Source organism: Zalophus californianus, chromosome 17, assembly GCF_009762305.2.
Source record: "Zalophus californianus isolate mZalCal1 chromosome 17, mZalCal1.pri.v2, whole genome shotgun sequence".
Lineage (NCBI taxonomy): Eukaryota > Metazoa > Chordata > Mammalia > Carnivora > Otariidae > Zalophus > Zalophus californianus.
The window spans coordinates 53125961-53141935 of record NC_045611.1 but is presented as its reverse complement, the minus strand read 5'-3'; the positions used below and the strand labels follow the sequence as shown (position 1 = coordinate 53141935).

Sequence of the window (15975 nt, the reverse complement as noted above, 5' to 3'; positions counted from 1 at the left end):
GTGCACGCATGCACATACAAATAGGAGAGGGGCAGAGGGAGAGTGAGAGACTCTCAAGCCAACTCCCCACTGAGCGTGGAGCCCGATGGAGGGCTCCATCTCACGACCCTGAGATCATGACCTGGGCAAAATCAAGAGTCGGATGAGTAACCAACTGAGCCATCCAGGTGCCCCTCTAGAGAAGATTTTAGTAAGTACTTTAATACTTTAAACCTACTTTAATAAGTAGGTTTCGTGGGGCTGCCTATAATATCTTGTCCTTCTGCCCCTGCCCCAACTCAGCTGCAGAGAGACTCTGTTATAACCCAAGATGGCGCTCATCTACTCCTCTCCTCAGGACCCTCCAAGGACTCCCGGCTCACTGAGAGTAAATTTTGTCCCCGTCTCTCTGGGTCTCTGCCTCTAGTGACCTTGTCCTACCACAGAGACCTGAGGACCTGTCCACAGACCCTGTATGACACGATCCCATTCACCTCTCTTCCCCCCACCCCGCCCGCCCTGCCACTTGCTGACTCCATTCCAGCCCCATTGGCTGGTCTACACACACACACACACACACACACACACACACACACACACACACACACACACACACACACACACACACACACACACACACACACACACCCCCGGGACACACTCTGGGTTCAGGGCCCCTTCTCTTTCCGCCCCCCTGCTGGCTCTCCCACCAGGGCTCCCCAGGGCTGACTTCCTCCTCTGTTCACCAGTGCGGCCCCTCCCGGCCACTCAGCAGAGCATTGCCATCCTTTGCTATCCAGACGGCAGACAGAGCCTTCTCTCTGGCTTGTTCACGGCTGGGTCCAGGCTGCTAGTTTTATTTTCTGCCTCCAGGAATGCCCTCAAAGCCTGCCAACACCCAGAGAGAGCCCCTTCTCCAAATGCCTGATCCAAGCCCAGCCACAGCCCCCAATTCCTCCCCCAGGCCCCTGTCACCCCCTAAGAGACACATAGGCAAGGCCCCAGCACTGAAATTTACTGCCACCCTGGCAGAGATGAGGCATTCTGGGGGCAGTGCCCGCGGGCGGGCGAGTCAGGGGCTGGTGGCGGGGTATTTCTCTGCTGTGTGGTGTGCGGCTCAGGTTGGGCACTGGGGTGGTCAGTGGAGGCTCGTGGAGGCGAGCTTGGTATGGGGGGCCCTGGTCTGGGCTGGACGATTCTGCCAGTGAGAAATGGATTGTTCACATACCCTTTGGGTCTGTGAGACCCCCCGGGGCCAGGGTGGGAAGGGCTGGAAGGGACTGCAGTGTCTTGGAGAAGTTGACCTGGTGGGTCCCTGAGAGCTCAGGGTCAGAGGGACACGGGGTGCGGGCGTCCACACCCTGCAGGTCCAGATGGGGAGAGGGGCCTGACCATGGGGGCGGCCCTCCTCGGGTCATCCCCTGGGGCGACAGGCTGTAGTGGGCACACGGGGGGCTCAGAGTTCGTCGTGGTGACGGGTCAGGTCCTCGCCGTAGTTGGTGGCCTGGCTACCCACGAACATGTTCCAGTTACTCAGGATCTCGGCCTTGCTCAAACGCCCATCCTGGAGGGAGGGTCAGAGGGCAGCAGGGGTGACAAGGGGCCCTGCCGGGGAGACTCCTCTCTGAACCTTGGTATGCCCCCCCCAACCCCGGGGGTCTCTGTCCCTCCCTTTCCCCCACCCCCACCCTCCATCTCTGTGTCCCTGGCCCAACAAGGCCCCAGGGCAGTTCCAGGCCCTGTCCCCTCCCGTCTGCACAGCGGGCCTCCGGCACGCACCTTGTCCGTGTCGCTCTCGTGGAGCAGGTGGTTGGCTTCCACCAGCGGCTGGTCCTGGGCGGGGGGCAGCACCCAGTGGCCCACCTCACTGCCGTCCAGCCGCCCGTCCTTGTTCAGATCGCGGAAGTCCCGGAACTGCTCCCGCTCCGTCTGCACCCAGGCCGGCTCCTCCTCCCCGGGCTCGGCAGAGTACAGATCCGCTGGGGCGGGCGACAGGGCAACGTCAGACGGTTCCGAGCCGGCGGGTACGCCGGGGCTCCATCCCGGCCCTGACGCCGCCCCGCCAGGCCACTGCACCTGCTCTCCCACCTCGGTCTCCTCCTCTTCTGTTGGAACGGGACTAAGAGCGACACCGGACTAACAGGTGATCACCCTGCTACAGGGAAAGGCACTTGATGGATTGATCATTTCCTCGATGGGCTGTCAACTCGTTTGCCTGAGACTCACGGGAAATGCTGTGTGCTCCACGGGCGCAGGCCATGTGAGCAGATACTAAAAAGCCACGCTTAGGACAGCTCACTCCACTTTAAGAAGCTCCCTCGGGACGCCTGGGCGGCTCAGTCCGTTAAGCATCTGCCTTCGGCTCAGGTCATGATCCCAGGGTCTTGGGATGGAGCCCCGCATCGGGCTCCCTGCTCTGCGGGAAGCCTGCTCCTCCCTCTCCCTCTGCCCCTCCCCCTGCTTGTGCTCTCTCTCTCTCTCTCAAATAAATAAATACAATTTTTAAAAGAAAAAAGTGTAAAAGTCTTTTTATACCAAATGCAAAACCACTATAAATAGCACGGAATGCCTTCCTGCCCTCACCGACCAGGCCAGGGAGCTGTTACAGGGAAGCCACCAAAGATGGAGTAGGCACTGGACACTCAGTCAGCCTTCTAGAACAGTGAGTGCAGAGCCTCTTTTTTTTTCCCCCCTAATGGTCCTAAGTCATTATTTCTTACAGGAAATGATGGCCACAGTAGATGGGAGTTGTGTAGGTCTTTTTAAATTGTGGAGAAAAAATTAAAGATTAAATACATAGGTTTAAACATAAAAAAAATATGGGGCTCCTGGCTGGCTCAAGTCGTTAAGCGTCTGCCTTCGGCTCGGGTCATGATCCTGGGGTCCTGGGATCGAGCCCCAAATCAGGCTCCTTGCTCAGCAGGGAGCCTGCTTCTCCCTCCACCTGCCGCTCCCCCTGCTTGTGCTCTCTCTCAAATAAATAAATAAAATCTTTTTTAAAAAACATTAAAGAAAGATTTAAATAAATAAATAAGCTTTAAAATTTTTTTTTAAATTCTGGTAAAAAGCACATAACGTAAAGTCCACCATTAGTGGCATTTAATACATTCACAATGTTGTACGACAACCACATCAATCCAGAACATTTTCATCCTCCCAAAAGGAGACTCCTTTCCCATTAAGAAGCGACCTCCTATGCCCCCAGCCCCTCTACAGCCCCGGGCAACCGGTAATCTAATTCCTGTCTCTGTGAATTTTCCTATCCTGAACATTTCCTGTAAATGGAGTCATACAATACTATGGTCCTTTGTGTCTGGCTTCTTTCACTTGGCATAGTGTTTATTTTTGTATTAAAGTGTAGCTGACACACAATGTTACATTAGTTTGGGGCGTCAGACATAGTGACTTCGCATAAGGTTTTGAAGATCTACCCACACTGTACCATGTATGAGTGCTTCCTCCCTTTTTATGGCTGAATAATATGGATCTGTCACCTTCTGTTTAGCAGTCATCCACGGGGCATCTGTATTGACTAGATGTCATTGTATGAGCTGGATGCTCTATTACGGCCCCCCCCCTTTTTTAAATTTTTATTTATTTATTTGTCAGAGAGAGAGAGAGAGAGCACAAGCAGGGGGAGCAGCAGAGGGAGAGAAGCAGGCTCTTCGCGGAGCAGGGAGCCCGATGCGGGGCTCGATCCCAGGACCTCGGGATCATGACCTGAGCCGAAGGCAGACACTTCACCAAGTGAGCCACCCAGGTGCCCCTCTACTACCACCTTTACAGGTAAGGAGGCCGAGAGAGATCGAGGAACTCATTTCCCGTCCCATGGCTGGGAGGTGGTAGGTGGGAAGCATGCACGCTCGCTCTGGAGCCTACACCCTTGAACTCGGTGCACCCCCACCTCTCCCACCTTCCCTGACACGCCACCCACCCCCCTAGCCGGGATCAGGGCCCGTGACACCCCCTCCATCCTCCTGGTTCATATTCTTCCCTATACCATTCAACAGTTGTGAAATTACATTGCTCTGGGGAGTCCTGGGGTCCTGCCCACATCTGTCTCCCCAGAACCCCACAGGGAAAGGAAGCAGCCTAGGGGGCAGGGTGAGACCCTAGGCTCAGCATGGGCTGCCATCCTGCTCCACCTCAGCCAACTATCTACCCCTCAGGCCTCAGCTTCCTCATCTGTGAAATGGGGCAATAATACCCATCTTGTCAGTTGATATGTGGATTAAGCGAATTTACAAGTTGTTAACCACTTAGAACAGAGTCTAGCGTGTGGTAACAATGTGTCAGCTGCTGCAACTACTCAGTGGTGATGCTTGAATTCTGACCAAAAAAAAAAAAAAAAAAAAAAGACTTCTATCTTCCTCACAGATGTAAGAGAGATAAATTATGCTTAAATAAAAATGTCTTGCCTGAGCATTTGTTCCATAAAAACATGCTATAAAAAAATGTTTTCAAACTCATAAAAATATCCATGTTTAACAGCTTTCCCCTCAACCAAATTCTTTGCCCCCTGAGGACAGGGGTAGAGGCAAGGCCAAGGGGAAATGTGGGGGTGTCACGAGGGCCCCCCAAATTCTGAGTAACAGGAGACACAGCCTTTACCGTGCAAATGCAGGATCAGGACAAGCTCCCTGACTTCCCACACGCAACCACCGCCGCCCCTGAGGCCTGATTTTGTAGATACTCCAGACTCCCCCAGGTAGGAACCTAGTCTGTGACATTCCCTGCTATATCCTCAACCACAAACGTGCAGTAGGCACTCGGTACGTGTTTCCTGGTCCTGGCACACAGAAGGCACTTAATAAATGCTTTTTTGGTCTGGCACACAGAAGGTACTGGATAAGTGTTTCCTGGGCCTGGCACATAGTAGGTGCTTGATAAAGATTTGCTATGCCCAACAAATATACATACTCAATAAACGTTTGCTGCCCTATGACCCTCACCCCCTCATGCTCTCTATCTCACAGTCTCTCTCTCTCGCAAATAAATAAATAAAATATTTTAAAAAAAAATAAAGTAAATAAATGCTTGCTGGGCCCAACACACAGTGGGTGATCGATAAATACATTTAGGGCCCAGCACACAGTAGGTGCTCAATTAATGTCTGGTGGCTACATGAACACAATCAGGTGCCCCTGCCCCCACTTCAGAGGGCCGTTGCTCTCCTATGGGTGATATGCACTGGGCTGCTTGCCGTTGCTCTCCTATGGGTGATATGCATTGGGCTGTTTGCCGTTGCTCTCCTATGGGTGATATGCATTGGGCTGCTTGCCGTTGCTCTCCTATGGGTGATATGCATTGGGCTGTTTGCCATTGCTCTCCTATGGGTGATATGCATTGGGCTGCTTGGGGGAGGACAGGCGTCCTCAGGAAGGGGATCAGGTCCCACTCACCGATGTACTCATCCACTTGGACATAGCCATCTTTGTTCTTGTCCAGATCCTCCAGGGTTTCCTGGGGGAAAGAGAGGCATTGGGGCTGGCTCCCGAGGAGGGCTTGGCCCCCTGGGGTTGGGATGTGAGGTTCTCTTAGGGAATTGGGCTTGGGCTTGGCTGTACGGCCAGGCATCAGAGCAGTCTCAATGGGGTCTACAACAGGTAGGGGTGGGGGGTTGGGGTTGGGTGGCTTTCTGGAGCACATAATGATGCAGGTCCTACCTGCCGTTGGTGCGTGGGGGCCAGGGAACCCAGATATCCTGTGATGCACAGGTTGCTTCCACCCAAGGAGACCTGTCCTGCATCCCTCACACTTTCCTCACACCCAATAGCACACACTCTCCAAGGCTGAAGTGTCTTCCCATGTAGCAGAGCCTAGATCCTAGCTCCGTTTTAAGTATGAGCATGACATACTTGGTGGACCATTGTGACACACGCTCAGTACCTCTGCTCTTGGTTTTCTCCCCACTTCTTGAGCAAACAGCTTCTGTTCCCCACTTTTTTAAAGATTTATTTATAGGGGCGCCTGGGTGGCTCAGTTGGTTAAGCGGCTGCCTTTGGCTCAGGTCATGATCTCGGGGTCCTGGGATCGAACCCCGCGTCGGGCTCCCTGCTTTGCGGGAGGCCTGCTTCTCCCTCTCCCACTCCCCCTGCTTGTGTTCCCTCTCTTGCTGTCTCTCTCTCTGTCAAATAAAATCTTTAAAAAAAAAGATTTATTTATATATTATTGGGGGGGAGTGAGGACAGAGGGAGAGGGGAAGCAGACTCCCCACTGAGTGTGGAGCCCAAGGTGGGGCTCAATCTCATGACCTTGAGATCTTGACCTGAGCCGAAATCAAGAGTCAGATGCTTAACCAACTGGCTTAACCACCCAGGCGTCCCCATTCCCCACCTTTATATTCAAATTCACTCACTGTAGTATGGTGTAGGGCCTGAGAGTGCACTATGCCTTCTTCACAAAGAAACTCCAACATTTAAGGGTTGCCAGAAAAAATACAGGATGCTCACTTACATTCAACTTTCAGATGAACAACTGATAATTCTTTAGTATAAAGATGTCCCACACAATATTTGGAACATACTTATACTACAGGACACAGTTACATTTGAATTTCAGATAATTTTTTAAGCATAAGTATGTCCCAAATATTGTGTGGGACATACTTATGCTAAAAAAATTTTTATTTGTCTATATTATTTGTTATAAATTCAAGTATAATTGAATGCCCTTTGTTATTTACTAAACCTGGTAACTCTACAGCACTTATATTAAAATTCTTGTTATTTCTTATAAGTGAATTTCCATTATTTTTTTTTTATTAGGCTCCATGCCCAATGTGCAGCTTGAACTTACAACTCTGAGATGAGGAGTCACATGCTCTACTGATTGAGCCAGCCAGATGCCCCCTATAAGTGAATTTCCTTTAGTTCCCCCCCCTTTTTTTTTTAAGATTTTATTTATTTATTTGACAGAGAGAGACACAGCAAGAGAGCGAACACAAGCAGGGGGAGTGGGAGAGGGAGAAGCAGACTTCCCGCGGAGCAGGGAGCCCAATGCAGGGCTCGATCCCAGGACCCTGAAGATCATGACCTGAGCTGCAGGCAGATGCTTAACTGACTGAGCCACCCAGGCGCCCCATAGTTTCCCCTTTCTATAGTATACTTGGGGCTAACAGTAATGGTTTGAAATCCTGTGTCAGGGGAGTTACACTCGATATCCATGAATGTGAAAGATGACAGGAGAGTTTATTTATTTTTTTTTAATATTTTATTTATTTGACACAGAGAGAGAGACAGTGAGAGGGGGAACACAAGCAGGGGGAGCGGGAGAGGGAGAAGCAGGCTTCCCGCCGAGCAGGGAGCCCGATGCGGGGCTTGATCCCAGAACCCTGAGATCATGACCTGAGCCGAAGGCAGTCGCTCAACCAACTGAGCCACCCAGGTGCCCCGACAGGAGAGTTTAGACAAGGGCTCTGCAAACTCTTTCCATAAAGGGCCAGAGAGGAAATAGTTCTGGCTTTGAGTGCTGTATAGTTTCTGTTGAACTGATAGAACTCTCTCTTGTGGCACATGGAAGCCTAGGGGTGTGGCTGTGTTGCAATAAAACTTTATTTGCAAAAACAAGCTGTGGGCTGGATTTGGCTGCAGGTTAGACAGTTTGCTGACCCCTGGTGTGGACCATGGATTCAACTGCCAGGGTTCAAATCCAGGCTGGGCCACTTCTGGTCTGGGTGATCTCACGCAAGTCCCCTCACCTCTCTGTGCGTGGGTGTCCTCATCTATAAAATGAAGGTGATAGGGCTCCTGGGTGGCTCAGCATGTTAAGCATCTGCCTTCAACTCAAGTAATGATCCCAGGGTCCTGGGACTGAGCCCCACATTGGGTTCCCTGTTCAGCGGGGAGTCTGCTTCTCCCTCTGCCCCTCCCCCTGCTCATGCACTATCTCTCAAATAAATAAAATCTTTTTTTAAAAAAGATTTTTATTTATTTATTGGTCAGAGAGAGAGAGTACACCCAAGCAGAGGAAGCAGCACAGGGAGAAGGAGAAGCAGACTCCCCACTGAGCAAGGAACCCAGCGCGTGACTCAGTCCCAGGATCCCGGAATCATGACCCGAGCCGAAAGCAGACGCCCAACCAGCTGAGCCACCCACGGGCCCCTCAAATAAATAAAATCTTTAAAAAATAATAATAAAATAAAATGAAGATGATAGCCCACCCCCATAGGGTCACCATGATGATCCAATCAAGCTAATACTTAGGTAAAGGTGTTACCACGGTGCCCCTGGTACACAGGACACACTCAGTCAGGGTTTGTTAAATAATCTCAACTCAGGGGGCCCCTGGCTGGCTCAGTCAGTAGAGCCTACGACTCTTGATCTCAGGGTTGCAAGTTCGAGCCCCACGCTGGATGTAGAGATTACTTAAAAAATAAAATCTTAAAAAAAAAAAAAACAACCTCAACTCAGGAGAGTAAAAGGTATAACGACATTATTCGCTATAAAAGAGGGACGTTGGGCCTTGGAGGATGGGGAGTCTAGTGGGTTCGAGAAGGTTGGCTTAATGACATCTCTCCTCTCCAGATCATAGTCATCTCTAGAATGGGCTGGACGCCCCACCTCAACGGTGCACACATCAAGTCAGTAAAATGCCTGAGAAATATCTAAAACAACTGCAAATGCATATCCTAGTGGGACCAGGGATCCTACCACTGGAAGTGGTGTAGCTATATTGACGCGTGCATGTAATGTGATATCATGAGCATTTATCACCAGTCAGTTCTGCAGTTTTACATGTATTAACTCATCTAGTCCCTATAACCAGCCTTGATGTAGGAACAGTTATCAGTACTACCATTTTATAGATGAGCAACAGGTCCAGAGAGGTTAAGTAATTTGCCCAAGGTCACACAGCCAGGAAGCTGCCAGGCTGGGGATTTGAACCCAGGCCTTCTGGCCTCAGAGCCCTTGATCCTAACAGGCTTGCCATAGACCCTCAAACCAGCTCTGTAAATGGAGCTACACGAGAGGGGTTGGGGAATAAGGTCGAGGAGATGAGGAAGGCAGAGGACTATCCACTTTTTTTGCATCCTTTGGGCATTTCAACACATCAGTATGTTAGCTATTTTAGACATACAACTACATTTTAAAAAATAATTTGTGGGGATGCCTGGGTGGCTCAGTTGGGTAAGTGTGTGTCTTCAGCTCAGGTCATGGATCGAGCCCCACATCGGGCTTCCCGTTCAGTGGGAAGCTTGCTTCTCCCTCTCTCTCTGCCTGCCACTCCCTCTGCTTGTGAGCTCTCTGACAAATAAATAAATGAAATTTAAAATAACAATAATTAGTGAAAAGTTAGGCATGGTAGAAAGGGGTATAAATCCTCCCACGAAGAGTGAACCCTCACGTGAACTGTGGACTTTGGATGGTGATGTGTCAGTCTAGGTCCATCCATTGTAACAAGTGTCCCACTCCGGGGCAGGATGTTGATGTGAGGGAGGCTGTGTGAGTGTGGGGGCAAGGGGGATGTGGGAAATCTGTGGACCTTTTGGTCAATATGGCTGTGAACCTAAACCTGCTCTAAAAATTAAGGTCTGGGGCATCTGGCTGGCTCAGTTGGCGGAGCATGTGACTCTTGATCTTGGGGTTGTGGGTTTGAGCCCCATATTGGGTCTGGAGATCACTTAAAAATAAAATCTTGGGCACCTGGGTGGTTCAGTCAGTTAAGCATCTGCCTTCAGCTTGGGACATGATCCCAGGGTCCTGGGATAAAGCCCCCGAGCCCCACATTGGGCTCCCTGCTCAGTGGGGAGTCTGCTTCTCCCTCTCCCTCTGTGTGTGCTCTTTATCTCTCTCTCTCAAATAAATAAATATTTAAATAAATAAATAAACAAAAATAAAAATGCCTGGGTGGCTCAGTCAGTTGGGCATCCAGCTCTTGGTTTCCACTTGGGTCGTGGTCTCAGGGCTGTGGGATCAAGCCCTGCATGGGGCTCCATGCTTAGTGTGGATCTGCTTGAGGTTCTCTGTCCCTCCCCTTGCTCGCACTCTCTAAATAAATGAAATCTTTAAAAAATAAAATAAAAATAAAAATTAAGGTCTGTTGGGGAAAAAAAGAAGGGAAAAAAGCCCTTCCACTATTGGGGCACCTGGGCGGTTCAGTCGGTTAAGTGGCCAAGTCCTTATTTTGGCTCAGGTCACGATCTCAGGGCCATGAGATTGAGCCCCGAGTCAGGCTCCACACTCAGCATGGAGCCTGCTTAAGATTCTCTCTCCCTGGGGCGCCTGGGTGGCTCAGTCGTTAAGGGTCTGCCTTCGGCTCAGGTCATGATCCCAGGGTCCTGGGATCGAGACTCGCATCGTGCTCCCTGCTCCGTGGGAAGCCTGTTTCTCTCTTTCCTCCTCCCCCCGCTTGTGTTCCCTCTGTCGCTGGGTCTCTGTCAAATAAATAAATAAAATCTTAAAAAAAAAAAAAAGATTCTCTCTCCCTCTCCCGATCTCTCTCTCTCTCTCTCTCTCTCTCTCTCTCTCTGTCTCTCTCAAAACAAACAAAAAAATCCTTCCACTATAAAATGGAGAAGGAATTGGAACTGGCACAAAAATTATAAAGGAATAGGAAGAAGATGGGCCAGCGGAAGTGGCCTCAGGGTAGATACTCCATGTATGGGGTTGGGGTTTTCCTGGGGTTCGGCCAGGATTGGGGCTCCCCGAGGCACTTCTGGGGAATGTGTGAGTTTCAGGCTGAGGGCCCGGACTCCAAATGTGAGCACATGAAGGGGAAGGCAGGACCAGGAGAGATCAGACACTGGGAGGTCTGGTGTCGGGCAGCAGAGAGGTTGCCCTCCACTGATCTGTTTGCGGGCTGGGTTCCCTGGGGAAGGTGCTAGAAGACCAGGTGACTGGATCCCCCAAGGTAAGCACTGGAAGGCTGGCCCTGACATCAGAACCCTGGGTCCCAGGAGGGGGGATGGGAAGTGGAGAAGGCTCCTCGGGCCTGAACTCACGGCAATCACGATGTCCCGCATGTGAGGGAACTCTTCGGGGTGCAAGAAGGCTGTCAGCTCCTCCCGAGTGGCCATCGAGTCCCCATCCTGGTCCGCCACCCGGAAACGCCGCTCATCCCGAGCCAGCATCTTCTTGTAGGTCTCGGCGTCCTCCACATCGTGAAATTCTTCACCTGGGGAAGGGGCGGGGGGAATCTCGTTCAGCTGTGCTTTAACGGAGGGAACGCAGGGCAGGTTGAGGGAAAAGACAAAGGATCCAGCTCAGTGGAGTCAGGGCAAGAAGGCCTCCACAGAACTGGCAATAATTAGTATAATTCATTGTTTGTATATATTAGCAACCTTGTCGGGAGAGCTTATTATATGCGAAGCTCTTTACTTACAAAATTGCATTTAATTCTCACAAAAAAGCAAGTCAAGAGAGTTTTTTCATTTCTTCTCATTTTGTGGAGAAAACAGATTCCCACAGAGAGGAAATAACCAGCCCAAAGTCACGTAGCCAGGAATGATGAACTTTGAGTGGACACTGGCCCTTTGGGCCCCAAGGCTCCCCTCTGGTGCAATAAGTTCTACTGACTCAGGTTATAGGACAGAGAAGAGAAGGGCATTTTCAACAAAGGAAAGGGTATGAGCGGAATGTGGAGGTTTGAAGAGCTCCTGAGTTCAGGGAAACTACAGAAGATCCATGTGACTGGTCAGAAAATGCAGAAAAACAAAGCCAGAGGGGTGGGCCAGGCGGGGCTGAGGAGCTGGGAGTCTCCTCTGGAGACCCTGGGGAGCCATGAAGGGCTGTGAGCAGGGGAGGATCAGGGTCAACTCTGGGTGTGGAAAGACCCCTCTGGGGCTATGAGGGACAGGCTGGAGGAGGAGTGTGGAGGAAGGGTCCAGGAGGGAGAGAGCAAGAGCTGTGGAGATCGAAGGGCTGGAGCATGGGGACAGACAGGAGGGAAAGCAGTCAGGGGATGGCGTAAATAGATTTGAGGTTCTTTTTTTTTTTTTTAAGATTTTATTCATTTGATAGAGAGAGAGAGAGAGAGCACAAGCAGGGTGAGCAGCAGAGGGAGAAGCAGGCTCCCCGCTGAGCAGGGGGCCCGCTGCGGGACTCGATCCCAGGGCTCCGGGATCATGACCTGAGCCAAGGCAGATGCTTAACCAACTGAGCCACCCAGGCGCCCCAGGATTTGGGGTTCTGTCAGAAATCAACGGTCAGGATGACAGGGCATGACCAGGTAGATGTCCCTGGTCAAGGATCCCCCAGTCACGGTAACAGAGGTCGTGGATGCCAGAGTGAGAAGCCAGATATCAGGGATCGCGAGTTTCGGGGTGATGGGGTACTGGAAGTGGGTAGAACTTGATCAAGGGTTGGAAGTCAAAGGTTAGGGATTCTGTTTCATAGGCTAACGGTTCTCAGGATGAAGCTGTCAGAAAGGTCAGGGTCACAGTGTGTGTGTTTCGGGAGGAGCAGGAGTCGGGGTCTCGCCGCGTACCCGGCGCGTAGTGGCCATAGGTGGCGTTGCGCAGCTCCTCCCAACCCACACGCCCGTCGCGGTCCGTGTCGTACGTGTTCCAGGCCGCGCTCACCGAGTCCCGTATGTGCCGCTGCTGCGTGTGCGCGATCCAAGCACGGAGCTCGGCCAGCGACACCCAGCCGTCCCCATCCCCTGCACGGTCCATGCGGTCCACGATGCGCCTGCGAGTCGGGGCGGGGCATACATCAGTCCCGGACTCCGCCCACCCCGGAGACCCGCCTTCGTCCAGGCTCCGCCCCTCACACGGAACCACGCCCCCACTCGAGACACACCCCCATACGGGGTTGATAAAGTGGTCCCAGAGCCGCCCGCACGGGGGCGGGGGGCACCTGTCAATCCCGAGGCCACGCCCAGGGCAGGGCTCCGCCCCCTCAATCCAGACCCAGCGGGTCTACGGCTGTCGCCGCGGTCCTCCACACGCCCTGGTTGGGGGAAGGACCTACGGCAACCCAGGGCCACACCCTCCACCCTGACTGCGCCCCTGGACCCTCACTTGTCCCATCTCTCGTTTGTCCGAGTTGGGGTGGGGGCAGGGAGGCGGTGTCACACAGCGCCCCTCGCCCACAGGTCCCCTATTCCAAGACTCTCTCTGACCTCTTGATGGCCACGGCCACGCACACACCCGACCTCTCGCCGTTTCAGGCGCGGCGGGTCTTCAGGCCATCCCCTCCAACCCGCCCCCTGCCTCGCCTGCCTGGCTGCGCGGGCCTGTTTCAGGCCCCTCTCCCTCCAGCCCCACCCTATGCTGCGTCCCGCCCCTTTCCCCTACTTTTTCCAAACTGCGCCCTAGAACCATCACCCGCAACCCTGCGGGCTTGGCCTCCATCAGTCCCTTCCCCATGCTCTGGCCGGATCTTCTGCACCGTGCCGTCGCCTATGAAGCCCCTCAAGGCCCTTCCTCGCGCACCTTCTCTCGGGCCGCTCCTGTCTGCTCCCAGGCCCCCGCCTGCGGCCACTCCCCGCCACCGGTTTGGATCCTTACCCAACTGCTCACAGAGCCCATAGGGAGCGCTCCTCTCGGTCACCGTCCTTAAGCCCCGCAACCCAGTTCCCAGGGTTGACTCCGACACGGCCGTGCCGAGGTCGCCGCCCTCTCCCGCACCAGGCTGTGTCTGCTCCGATCGATCTGGAGCTGGAGTCCCCGGACTCACACGCTACCCTGAGGTTCAAGCTGTTGTCAAGAGCGTGGGCTCCAAAGCCAGATATTTTAGGTTCAAATCCTGCCACCTCCTCTTGCTGGCTGTGTGACCGTGGGCAAGTCACTTAAACACACACACACACACACACACACACACACACACACACACCTCTCTGTGCCTCAGTTTACCCCTCAGTAAAATGAAGGATAAATAATAGAACCTACCCTGCAGCGCGGTTGTGGGGATTAAATAAATTAACCCTTGTAAAGCACTTGGAACAGTGCCAGGCGTTGCAGCAATGCTATGCCAAATGCATTAGCCTCTCACACTGCCTTTCCTCCTCCCTCCCTCCTTCACCCAACCCCGTTCGTGCACAGTCTCCCAAAGCAGACCCAGTCACCACCACTCTCCCCATGATCTAGTCATCATCGTCTCCTGTCTTCCATCTGGACGACTGCAGTTGCTTCCTCACCAGCTCCCTGCTTCTTGCTCCCTATAGTCTGTTCCCCGGAAGGCAACCAGAAGGATTCTGATGAAACCCAAGTCAGCTCACGTCCTCCCTCTGCTTAGAGCCCTCCCATGGCTCTCCTCTCCCTCAGAGAAAGGCTGAAATCTTCACTGTGGCCTGCAGGCCCTGAACTCTTTGTTCCATCTCTGCCATCACCTTCCACCTTCTTCTCTTCGTTCACTGGGTTCCAGCCACACAGGCCTCACCGTTCCTCAAATATCAGGCCCGCTCCTGCCTCAGGGCCTTTGCACTTACAGTTCCCTCTGCCTGGAATGCTATTCTCCCATATAGCCACATGGCTCAAATATTACCTTCTCACTCAGGCCTCCCTTCACCTCCCTGTTTAAAATTACAACCCTGAGTCCTCCCCTCCATCTCTCTCCTACCCCAGACGCGCTCGGCTTTCCTCTGGGCTGAGCTGGTCGAATTCCTTGGCCACTTCCCGTCCCAGGAAAGCCTCATGGTCGTATTGGAAGTTCCCGTGGGCGTCATCATGAGGGGCCTCGCTCAGGGGCGCCGCCTGGTGCACCCTCCCCTGGCCATGAGGGCCTGCGTCAGGGGATGGCTTGCCCTGGGCCCCGCGCCTGAGCAGCAACATCAGCAGCAGAAGTGACGGTCGCCACATCATCAGTCCCTAGGGAGCGGTGGAGGCTAGGAGTCAGGGGTCAGAGGAAAAAGAATAGAGACAGGACAGGAGAATGGGGCTGGGGATGGAGAGACTGAAGACAAGACAGAGAGATGGTAGCTGGCCACAAAGTTTAGGATTCAAGAAAGGCCGAGGGGTGGGGAAAATGGGGGGCGGGGTTCTTTCTCAGAGGTAAAACCAGAGGTAGGGACTGAATCTTCTGAGGGAGTCCCAGAACGGTCCCAGAGCCGCTGGTGGGGGGTTGCAAGCAAGAGACGTGGCGCACTTCCCACGCAAAGTGTGGGGCGGGGTCGTGGCCAGAGAGCAATCATGCAGGCCCCCAGTTGTTATTTGCAGCCCGGACCCAATTTCCCGACCCGAGAGAACCCGAACCGTCTTCCCTGGGCAAGCCACCCGCCCTCGCCTCCTTTTACCAGTTTCGCCAGCTTCACTTCGCTCTACACAGTCGGCTCTGCGTTCACCGAAAGATGCCCAATTTGGCGGCTCTCCAGCCAGGCCCCGCCCTCCAACCAATGAGCGCTCATAAGGCCCGCTCATAAGGACTCCCCCCCCCCAGGGGCGGGGCCGGTGAGCTCCGCGAGGGCCGCGTGCGCCCCACGCCACGTCCACAGAGAAGAGCGCGGCCCCAGAGGTTCCGCCCGCCCCTTCCCCGGGCAGGCGGGGTGGGCGGCCCCGGAGAGACTCGGATGCCGAGAACTACAACTCCCGGCAGGCATCGCAGCGCCCTGCCGGACCACCGACCACCTCCAGCTGTTCCGTTTCCCAAGCCTCTGGGGAGGTGGTTTGGGGTCTTTTGGGAGGGTTTTCTTTGTTTTTGTTTTTGTTTTTGTTTTTTTATTTATTTTATTAAGTAATCTCTACACCGAAGGTAGAGCTGGAGCTCCCTACGACCCCAAGATTAAGAGTCGCATGCTCTTCCGACTGAGCCAGGCATGCGCCCAGGGAGGTGTATTTTTATCTTTCCCTTTGTCAGCATGGTTTAAGAAAGAAGGGAACCAAGGGGCCAGAGGAGACAACCCCTTCCCTCAAAGAGGGAACAATGCTTCTCTTCCGCTCCACCCAAGGAGTCAGGTCAGACTCCAGCCAAGAATTCCTCAAAATGCGAGGTACCTTGTAGGCATCTGGTAAGTATCTGTGAAACTTATGAATGAAAAGACATGACTTGGTATATAAAATTGGCATATTCCACAACTGGCAAATGTTAGTCTCCGGAGAGATCTGAAGCCCAGGGCTTA

The 15975-nt window shown here is 53.1% G+C and overlaps 1 protein-coding gene across 2 annotated transcripts; it reads right to left on the bottom strand.

Annotated features, from left to right (window-relative positions):
• Nucleotides 1–554: 554 nt before the first annotated feature.
• RCN3 (reticulocalbin 3) lies at nucleotides 555–15269 on the bottom strand. Of its 2 annotated transcripts, none has more exons than XM_027619171.2 (7): nucleotides 15154–15269; nucleotides 14481–14728; nucleotides 12406–12608; nucleotides 10922–11094; nucleotides 5382–5442; nucleotides 1759–1958; nucleotides 555–1543 (listed from the first exon to the last, which is right to left on the bottom strand). In XM_027619171.2, exons 2-7 carry the CDS (start codon nucleotides 14720–14722, stop codon nucleotides 1436–1438), a joined length of 987 nt encoding a protein of 328 aa, XP_027474972.1. In that variant the 5' UTR covers nucleotides 14723–14728; nucleotides 15154–15269; the 3' UTR covers nucleotides 555–1435. The 2 variants fall into 2 exon arrangements, with proteins under 2 accessions (XP_027474972.1, XP_027474973.1); XM_027619172.2 differs by having other exon boundaries at nucleotides 14481–14745; nucleotides 15154–15216.
• Nucleotides 15270–15975: the final 706 nt, after the last annotated feature.

What these genes read in the sequence shown, in the direction of transcription:
- RCN3 (XM_027619171.2), bottom strand. Translation starts at nt 14,722, where the DNA reads ATGATGTGGCGACCGTCACTTCTGCTGCTGATGTTGCTGCTCAGGCGC. An exon ending in GAAAGCCGAGCGCGTCTGGG is followed by an intron (nt 12,609 to 14,480) that starts GTAGGAGAGAGA and finishes CCCGACTCGCAG; the next exon opens with GCGCATCGTGGACCGCATGG. An exon ending in CTATGGCCACTACGCGCCGG is followed by an intron (nt 11,095 to 12,405) that starts GTACGCGGCGAG and finishes CCCCTTCCCCAG; the next exon opens with GTGAAGAATTTCACGATGTG.